The sequence below is a fragment of the Amia ocellicauda genome, chromosome 6 (assembly GCF_036373705.1).
Source record: "Amia ocellicauda isolate fAmiCal2 chromosome 6, fAmiCal2.hap1, whole genome shotgun sequence".
Lineage (NCBI taxonomy): Eukaryota > Metazoa > Chordata > Actinopteri > Amiiformes > Amiidae > Amia > Amia ocellicauda.
In genome coordinates, this window is record NC_089855.1 from 40,322,167 (window position 1) to 40,332,646 (window position 10,480).

The window sequence follows — 10,480 nt, forward strand, 5'->3', positions numbered from 1 at the left end:
CAAAATTGCTTAAATCACCTTTCTTTCCCATTCAGACATTCAGTTTGGAGTTCAGGAGATTGTCTTGACCAGGACCACACCCCTAAATGCATTGAAGCAACTGCCATGTGATTGGTTGGTTAGATAATTGCATTAATGAGAAATTGAACAGGAGTTCCTAATAATCCTTTAGGTGAGTGTAAGGCTGCAGAAGCAAAAGACAACAATAGAAATACAACTGCTGGAACATCAGTTAAAGGTGGTGAGGTACACACAGGTGGATGATTTTACTTGTTTGAACAACATAAAAAATATTAACTACTGTACTGAATTTGTACTTGCATGAAATAAAGAAGACTTCATAAAAAGAAAGGCATATTGTATTTATTTGACACTGGGGTCCATGGGTCCATCAGAAATGATGGTAGCATATTGTGTCTCTGACTGCTCTTCCATCTCGTGCGTAAGCGGTGTGGTCAGGATCGTTATCAGGATCATTCACTGGTTGAGTAGGACATTGTTCTCCTCTAATTGTGGCAATGTTGTGGAGAATCACACATGCCACAATATTGTCACATGCCCTCTCTGGGGTGACCCTGATTCTACGAAGGCACCGGGCCTTGAGCATCCCAATGGTCATCTCTACCCTGGCTCGTGTCCTGCAGTGAGCCAAGTTTTAACGTTGCTGCGGGCCAGGCTCATCAGAGTGAGGGGTCAGCAAATAGGGCTGGCAGGGGTACCCTCTGTCACGGAGCAGGTAACCATTGAACTCTCCTATGATAATACGAGGATACAGTTGAAATTTTCAGTTGCAATAGGAGGAAACAAAATATTGATTATAATAGGATATAGCTATATATATAAATTCACCATGGGCAAATCTAGCGCTCAGTGTACACTCACTAAATATTCGCGAGTCACAGACCCAGGCCACTTTGCTTCCACGTTGCTGATGATGTGGGCTGCATCACATATGATCTTCACAGTGCAGAACAGTAAATAGCTGCAGTAGCTGTGATGTGAAGTATATTTCCTCTTGAATGCTAAAGGCTACTATTTAGGCCTACCTGCACATTAATGCTGTGGAAAGACTTCCTATTCACATAATCTCCTTCATTTACTGAAGGAGCTGTGATAGGAATAAGAGTGCCATCTATGCAGCCAATCACTCCTGGAAACCATAAAATATATCAAATTAACTGATTAGTGCTTCAAGTCTCAAAGCTTACATACTTAATATATTAATTATGACTGATACCTGCAATTCTGTGGAGTTCTTCTTTGATGAGTCTTGTGGGTCTGTGACTTGGGAACACCACAAAAGCGTACAGTAAACGTTTCAGTGCAAGAGTCACATTTCTGACAACCCGACAGCCGGCTGACTTGGAAATATGCTTTCCGTCGCCAATGTTTTATAGAAAACTCCCGATGGCAAAAAAACAAAGTGCAACACAAAGAATCTGTTCCGAACTGAGAGCATGTCCGCGATGTGTCATATGAACGATATGAAGGCTGAGGATATTGTTCAAATAAATGATTGATTGTGCAGAAAAACATAATCATCAGGGCATGATAAAACATCCAGGCGGGGTCTGATCACCCTCTCCTGACGGAGATTTCTGCAGAGTATTTGTGCTTCAATATCAACTGGCTTTTCAAGAAAAGGACAGGACATGTCTGACACGTCCTTCCGTCTATAGGCTTCAGCTAGAGAGGAGGAGAGACTCCGGGTTAGTTGAAGAAAACCTGCCAGCAAGCAGGTCAGCTTCACGGAGTGACTCAGAGTTGAGCTGAACTGGCTGTGAAACTGACAAGCCAGAGTTTCCTTCAACTCCGAGTTTTCACTAAACAGGGCCCAGAGAAGTGTCTCTCTTTCTGTTGATTAATTGCTTGTTTATGTCTGACGGCTCCAATGCCTTTAAATAAATGGTTGTAAAGGAAAGATCTATTTTTGAAATATATAATTGTTTTCCTGAATCAGGTGAGGTGAGGTTTGCGTTTTCTTGCATGTTACTAGATTCAATTATATATCAAATGAAATGTATGTGGCTAAACAGCTATAAATTAATGTATTATCATTTTTAGTATTAGTAGTATTAGTGGTGGTATTATTACTAATAGTAGTAGTAGTAGTAGTAGTAGTGATGTAACCAGTGTGGTCTTGTGTTTTGAGATTATTATTTTATTTTTATCCATAACTAAGTATATTACTTATAAGTATAATAATAATAAGTATATTAATTTGAAACAATTAACCTGACCTGGGTCAAACACCATTTATATTTATGTAGCTTTAATTACATAAAATACCATTTAAATGTTGTATTGTAAAAATTACAAATTGTATCCTGTTTGATAATTACTAATTGACTGTATTTGAAAATACTTTTTAAAAGTATTGATATATATTTGCAAATACTTCAATTATGTATTTTCACTAGTATTTGATATTTCTCCTTTTACAGTCATTTGTATTTGAGTAAATGGGTTGTCATTGAAAATATAACCTTATTTGTACATCACAACATAAGCATATTCCTCCTGGAAGACATCTGGATAAGCATTGCGGATACATGGATCAGCCATGCAGAGATCCTTAGGAATCTCTAACCATTAACAGAGAAATTGAGGATAACCTCTCCATACCTCACCTTCCACCATCATCTGACCCTCTTCAGTTCTGGAACACAAAAGATGGGCAGTATCTGACTCTCAGTACAATTGCTGCTGAATACATGCATGTTCAGCATCTTCTGCAGCTGTGGAGCGCCTTCTCGGTACAGGTGGGCGTGTCTTCATGCCAGACTGCCGCTCACTGTAAGAGGAACTGTCAGAGGAACTGTGTAAAAAGTGTAATAATACATAATTTTCACTACCGTGATTTATTCATGTGAATGACTATCTGAATATTTTCATTAAAACATTAAGGCCTATTATTGTGCTGGTATGTAATTCAAAGTTGAGCTACAGCTGGAAAAATATGTACCTTGCACACATAACACATATTGTCAGTGCTAATCATAATACTGTTAACAGTTTAACTGTCAGACAAATGTGGCCATAACATGACAGAGAAGGTAGAGATTTCTGCAACTCAACATTTACTTTCAACTGGAGTCTTGATGTGTTGGTAAGTGTAGACCATCTTTGTTGTTGTGCTGAGTTTGTTGTTCAATACATACATTGAAATACAAATAATTGAAAACACACGTAATTGGAAATATAGAAAATATGTATTTGACCAAGATCTGAAGCACACACACACACACACACCCTCACTGCACTTCCTACTACTACACGTTTTTCAGTTCCCCTCTATTCTCCCTTCAGTCCACATTCCCCCCCCCCCTCTCCTCAGTCCGCTGTGTGACCTGCCCCTTCTCTTGGGTCAGTGATTCTGGCCGGTACATCGTCATGGATGTCCAGCCCAGCTGGCAACTCCCGGCACACGCTGACCACCCGCAGCACCGCGGCCAGCCGGCGGTCCAGTGCAGCAAGGTAGGGCTCGGACAGCAGGGGCTCCAGCGGGTCAGCGGACAGAGACTCCCGCAGCACTGCACTCAGGGTGAACCGTGAGCCGGACAGCAAGTGCAGCCGGAGGAGGGTGGAGCGCCGGATCCTGGGGGAGAGAGAGAGGGAGAGGAGAGGTGGGTAAGTGAGGGAACAAGGGAGACAGAGAGATACCAACTCCACTATCAATGACAAAGGGAAGCGGGGTGTAACATTACCTGTATTAAGAGGGAGGGGGGTTACAAGTGAGGGAAAAAAGTGTTTGATCCCCTGTTGATTTTGTACGTTTGCCCACTGACAAAGAAATGATCAGTCTATAATTTTAATGGTAGGTGTATTTTAACAGTGAGAGACAGAATAACAACAAAAAAATCCAGAAAAACGCATTTCAAAAAAGTTATAAATTGTATGTTAATGAGGGAAATAAGTAATTGATCCCCTATCAATCAGCAAGATTTCTGGCTCCCAGGTATCTTTTATACAGGTAACGAGCTGAGATTAGGAGCACTCTCTTAAAGGGAGTGCTCCTAATCTCAGCTCGTTACCTGTATAAAAGACACCTGTCCACAGAAGCAATCAATCAATCAGATTCCAAACTCTACACCATGGCCAAGACCAAAGCACTGTCCAAGGATGTCAGGGACAAGATTGTAGACCTACACAAGGCTGGAATGGGCTACAAGACCATGGCCAAGCAGCTTGGTGAGAAGGTGACAACAGTTGGTGCGATTATTCGCAAATGGAAGAAACACAAAATAACTGTCAGACTCCCTCAGTCTGGAGCTCCATGCAAGATCTCACCTCGTGGAGTTTCAATGATCATGAGAACGGTGAGGAATCAGCCCAGAACTACACGGGAGGATTTTGTTAATGATCTCAAGGCAGCTGGGACCATAGTCACCAAGAAAACAATTGGTAACACACTACGCCGTGAAGGACTGAAATCCTGCAGTGCCCGCAAGGTCCTCCTGCTCAAGAAAGCACATGTACAGGCCCATCTGAAGTTTGCCAATGAACATCTGAATGATTCAGAGGAGAACTGGGTGAAAGTGTTGTGGTCAGATGAGACCAAAATCGAGCTCTTTGGCATCAACTCAACTCGCCGTGTTTGGAGGAGGAGGAATGACCCCAAGAACACCATCCCCACCGTCAAACATGGAGGTGGAAACATTATTCTTTGGGGGTGTTTTTCTGCTAAGGGGAAAGGACAACTGCACCGCATCAAAGGGACGATGGACGGGGCCATGTACCGTCAAATCTTGGGTGAGAACCTCCTTCCCTCAGCCAGGGCATTGAAAATGGGTCGTGGATGGGTATTCCAGCATGACAATGACCCAAAACACACAGCCAAGGCAACAAAGGAGTGGCTCAAGAAGAAGCACAGAATCCCATAGAAAATCTGTGGAGGGAGCCGAAGGTTCGAGTTGCCAAACGTCAGCCTCGAAACCTGAATGACTTGGAGAGGATCTGCAGAGACGAGTGGGACAAAATCCCTCCTGAGATGTGTGCAAACCCTGTTATTAATATTGTATGAATATTTAACATCTATGTTACTTAAATGCTTTGGCAACACTGGTTCACACCTGTCATGCCAATACAGCAATTTAATTGAATTTGAATTTGAGAGAGAGGGAGGGAGGGGTACCTGCAGCACTGCTGTAGAGGAGCCAGTATAGAGGGCTCATCTTGAGAGTGACGCCCAAACCTGCCACATACAACAACAAAAATAACAATATGAATACAAATAACAGCAACAATACTAATAGTAACAATTACAACCATGATGACAGACTCACGCGCGGCCGTTATCCAGGTGTAAGAGGAAGGTGTCATTGCCGAATTTCTCAAAGGTCTCATAGTGATGCCGATCCATGTTACCTACAGACACACATATAAACACACAGGGACATTGACACACACATATTGACATACACATCCAGCACAGTTGAGTCACCACAGCACAACCCAGAACAGAATACTGCAGTAACACACACTACAGTGCAATAACAGAAGCGTGCAGCTAGATACACCACAGTCAATCTATATTAATTAAATTTATTGACTTAAAGATGTCACAATCCCCAGAACCAAATTCAACCTACCCAGAAGAACAGAACCTACCCATGAGAAAGTCCAGTATGGCCATGTCTATGAGGTCTGCTAATCGGGTGCCTGTGTTGTAGGGGGGGGTGGATTTAACCGTCGTGCAGTAGTCAGGGTTCTTCTCCCACCTGCAACACATCATCAATCATCTTCTTTCCTTTCTCCACTCCCTCTCTCTTTCTTGTAGTCTCACTCATTCACTCATTCCTTTCCCCTCTTCCTCTCCCCTGCTCCTTTCTTTCTAATCCTGTCCCCCTGCCTTCCTCTCCCTCCTCTCTATCACTCATGTTCTCCTGGGACTCCTTTCTCACTAATAACCCCCACCCCCCACCCCTCTCCCTCATAACTTACTTCCCTCCTTACCCTCCCTCCCCCTCTCCCTCCCTCCTCTGTCTACCCCCCTCTCTCACTCTGCCCGGCGGTGGCGGCTGTAGGAGCGTCGCCAGGGACTCCTCCAGCTCCTGCGAGGGGCCAGGCTGAGGTCGGGCAGGAAGGCGGCCATGGAGCCCTGCAGCAGGGAGGGCCGGCCGCACACCCCGTGCTCCACCGTGCAGTAATATGAGCACTGCCCATAGAAACACACATTGCCCACTAAGACACAGAGAGAGAGGGTTAATATAGACACACTGCCCACTGAGACACAGAGAGAGAGAGAGAGAGAGAGAGAGAGAGAGAGAGAGAGACAGTGATGGAGTGATGGAGGGATGGAGGGATGGACGGACCGGGGGAGGTGTAGAAGGTGCGAGCCAGACGGCGGTCAGTGGTCAGCTGCTGTATCTCTGAGGTGACATTGACCAGTCGCCCCACCGCAGGAGGTACCCTGTTAAAGCCCAGCACTCTGGGAGAAAGGGGGGGTGGTATTAGATACTGTAATACAGTGTGTGAGTGCATGAGTATATGTGTGTGCCTGTGTTACCTGTCCAGGTGAAAGGCTGCTATCTCTGCATTGTGTCTCTCGAAGTCAGAGAAGTAGAAGAGATTGAGATTGGTCTCCTCATCCCGTTCCTGTCTGAACAGCAAAAATCCTGTCTGTCAGTCTGTCTGAACAGCAACAATCCTGTCTGTTTGTTTGTCTGAACAACAACAACCCTGTCTGTCTGTCTGTCTGAACAGCAACAACCCTGTCTGTCTGTACAGCATGCACACCGTCACTGTCTGCTTGTCTAAACAAGACTGTCATTGTCTGTCTGTCTCTTTACATCAATAGTAATAATCATTTAAAAAATAATAATAGTGATGATGAAGGTGATGTCATCGGTCACTCACTTCATGGGTTTGAACAGCGCCTGTCCGTAGTTGGGGAATGACATGACTAGCTTGAGCTGCGTGCCTCCGGGCTTCTGCACTGAGGACAGACAAATGGGGGCAATTACTGTAGCTGCATATACTACTTATATATTTGTTAATTATCAATTAATTAATTAACCAATTAATTAATTCATATCAGTAGGATCGGTAGTGCGGCAATTATTATTATTGTAATTATTATTTAATCACAGGAATTATTTTGTATTCTGTGTGTCTGGGTCAGTGTGTGTGTTTGTGTGAGTGTATGCACCATTGTGTGTGTGTGTGTCAGAGTCACCACGCAGGGGTGAGTGTTTGAGAGTGTGTGCGCTTGGGTGTCTAGTACTTACAAACTAAATATTAAAGTAAGCTTAGATTAAAATGAATTAAATTAATGAAATGAAAATGAATATGTGGATGCAATTAATCAGAAATCAAAGACAGACAGAATGAGAAAAATAAAGACATTAAACTGATATCATGAGGCTCGGCTTGATTGTAGCACTTGTTCTGACCACCAGAGGGCAGAAAAAGACTCTTCAGCGCCTCTTGCAATTTCAAGACTTGTGGATGTGCTGTCGCCAAATGCGTCTCTACATACGGTCTCCGAAGCCCTTTGTGACGTACCAGAGAGAGAAAAAGACACAGCGGTGTGTATGTGTTTGAGTGTGTAGGGGGGGTCATTCTAGAACATCCCTGTACATTCTGGTGCTGAAATGACATCACTCCATCGAAAATACATGTATTACATAAAGCTTCCTGTTGCTGCACTGTATCTGTATTATATCCTTTGTTCTTGTTCAGCCACTGGGCTCTGTCTTTATACTGTGTATCTAAGTAACCTGTTGCAGTTACTGACAGTTTATAATTCAGCTGCTGCATTGTAGTGTACTGTGTCTCTCCAGGACAAGGACTGGAATTTCTGCTGTACTGTACTGTAAAAATAATAATAATCATAATCATAATAGTAATGGTGGGGCTGTGTGCCTGTGTTTAGTGCATTGTGTAATCCTCTGTCTCTGTATTAAAGCTCCTGGAGAAACAAATGTCTGAACATGCCAAGGGATTAACACTGTGACCTCGCTGCCTACGGCCACACACAATCTCACTATGTGTGTCTCTATCTGTCCCTCTGCATGTGTCTCTCTCTGTGTGTCTCTCTCTCTGTCTCTGTCACTGTCCCTGGCTTTCTCTCCCTCACTGTCCCTGTCTTTCTCTTTATCTCTGTTACAGTGCATATCTCCCTCTCTCTGTACCTTTCTGTCTTTTTCCCTGACTTTCTCTCTCTCCCTGTCTTTCCCTCTATGTGTCAGTCTTTCTCTCTCTCTATCTCTGTCACTGTCTTTCTCTCTCTCTGTCACTTATCAGTGTATGTGTCTCCCTATCTCTATGATTCTCTCTCACAAGACTGGAGAGTCCTGCTGCAGAGCAACAAAGAGCTGTCTGTTTTGCATCATGTGTTGCTGTGCGGGGTTGCATGGTGTGGAGAGGGGGGTGGGGGTTACCGGCACTGACGATGCGGTGAGTGGAGAGCTGCTGCAGGAGCTGGGGCAGGGCAGGGTCGTCACGGTGATACAGCGCCCAGCGCGTGATGCCTAGGTGGAAGCGTAACCAGGGGGGGTGAGTGTCAGCGCTGTCTGTCCACTGAGGGCCTCCGTAGCCCTCATCGTTGCTCTCCCTGAGACAGAGAGAGAGAGGGAAGGATGAGAGGAGAGGGGTAGAATTGAGGAGAGGGAGAGAGGGGAGAAAGGGAGTAGAGAGTTGAGGGGAGAGAGAGAGGGAGGAGAACGGGGGAGAAGGTAAGGGTGGGAATGGAGGTAGGAATATGGTAAAGCACAATATAGTAGTTATAGTACAGTACAGTAACTTTAACTTTAATAGTAAATGTGTTACCTATAGTATAGTAACTGTAAAACCATTAGTACAGCATTGTATAGTACAGTATATTAACTGTAATCCAATAGTATAATATAGCACAGTAAAGTGCATCAATAACATAGTAAATAACAGTAGCAGTAATAGTAATACTAATAGTTAGTGACAATACAATGGTAATAACAGCAGTAGTAGTAGTAGCAGTATTATAAGTGAACTTCAACCTGTATAGTGTGTAGTTAATGAACCCCCTCACATCCGACTCACCACTCCTGGGTATTACTGTTACTCTCCTTGACCTTTGACTTCACTCTCAGCAGCCAATCATCCTCCATCAGCTGGGGCTGAGGCAGGTTGTACAGAGGGTGCTGGAAAAGGGCCTGCAGCCTGGCCTGGGCTGGGCCGGTGGCCTTCTTGAGTGTGGTGGGATGACCCTCGCCAGTGGCCATGTTGGGTGAGGAGTGGTGGCCCCAGTCAGTGGCCATGTTGGGCATGGCCGTGAGGGCCTGGGGGGCTGAGCGGACAGTTTTGGCGGGGTGGTGTGGAGGTGGCGGCGGGGGGCAGGGGTCCCGGGACAAGGACAGGGTGTGGAGGGCCAGGAAGAGATGCAGGGCGAGAGACAGACAGAAAAGAAACAGAAAGAAGGGTCGCGACCTCCGGCGCATGGACAGGAGGACACAGTGTAGACGCATGGCTCTGGAGGGACAGATGGACACAGACACACAGAGAGAGAGACAGAGACACACAGACACATAGTGAGACAAAGAGACATGCAAACAATGAGACACACATGGAGAGACACACAGACAAAGAGAGACAGAGACACACACATACAGACAACAGATAGACAAAGAGACATACAGACACATAGAGAGACATACAAGGAGACAGAGAGAGGGAGATGCACTTAAATTAATTGACTTTGACAATCAAATGGACATATCGGTGGATAAACAGAGACAAACAGACACACATATGGACAGAGAGACTTAGACAGGGACAGACAGAAACTGAGACAAAAAGACAGGGACAGATATATAGAGAGACTGAGGCAGACAGAAACACAGACCGATGTACAGGCAGCCACACATACAACCACACACACTCTCATACACGCATACAACCTCACACACTCTCACACACACATTCACCCACACATACACACACTCTCACACACACACACACACACCCTCACACAAACATACACCCACACATACACATACTCTCACACACTCACTCATAGAAAGTTAGAAAAGTCGGTCTTATGAGCCATCCTGTAGTGTTACCTCACTCTTTTCTCTCTCTCTTGCTCTCTCTCGCTCTCTCAGTCCAAACTGACACCCAGATCGCAGTTACCTGCTTTTATCCCTCTAGTTGCCCTTTCTCTCATCCCTTGCTCTTTCTCTCCTGTGGCTGTGCAGTGGCAGCGGTGTGGCTATCTGCACTGTACAAACAGCAGCTCTCTTCCCTGCTGCCAGGTCAGGACAAACTGACCGGACAGAGAGGAGACACAGAGAGATAGGGAGATAAAGAGATAAGGAGGAGAGAGAGGGTGACCGACTGACTGACTGACAGATTGACTGATATACTGACACACTGGTTTACTGATACAATGACTGACTAACTGAAACACTGACTGACTGACACAGACTGACTGACACACTGACTAACTGACTGACACATGACTGTGTTTTTAACCCAGACAGCATTGTCATACTGACACACA

General features: G+C 44.9%; 1 protein-coding gene across 2 annotated transcripts; it reads right to left on the reverse strand.

Annotated features, from left to right (window-relative positions):
- Positions 1–359: 359 nt before the first annotated feature.
- On the reverse strand, positions 360–10,480 carry LOC136751480 (extracellular serine/threonine protein kinase FAM20C). Of its 2 annotated transcripts, XM_066707128.1 has the most exons (12): positions 10,041–10,480; positions 9,022–9,450; positions 8,385–8,557; positions 6,859–6,937; positions 6,509–6,601; positions 6,315–6,430; positions 6,003–6,183; positions 5,611–5,720; positions 5,286–5,367; positions 5,135–5,194; positions 2,631–3,598; positions 360–753 (listed from the first exon to the last, which is right to left on the reverse strand). In XM_066707128.1, the coding sequence occupies exons 2-11, from the start codon at positions 9,444–9,446 to the stop codon at positions 3,334–3,336; spliced, it is 1,584 nt and encodes a 527-aa protein (XP_066563225.1). In that variant the 5' UTR covers positions 9,447–9,450; positions 10,041–10,480; the 3' UTR covers positions 360–753; positions 2,631–3,333. The 2 variants fall into 2 exon arrangements, with proteins under 2 accessions (XP_066563225.1, XP_066563224.1); XM_066707127.1 differs by lacking the exon at positions 10,041–10,480 and having other exon boundaries at positions 9,022–10,033.

Excerpts from the sequence above, each read along its gene's own strand:
- LOC136751480 (XM_066707127.1), bottom strand. The coding sequence starts at position 9,623 with ATGTGTCTGTATGTCTCTTTGTCTATCTGTTGTCTGTATGTGTGTGTC. Across the intron at positions 6,938-8,384 it reads TCACCGCATCGTCAGTGCCG|TGCAGAAGCCCGGAGGCACG; the intron begins GTAACCCCCACC and ends GTCTGTCCTCAG. Across the intron at positions 5,195-5,285 it reads CACCTGGATAACGGCCGCGC|GTTTGGGCGTCACTCTCAAG; the intron begins GTGAGTCTGTCA and ends TGTATGTGGCAG.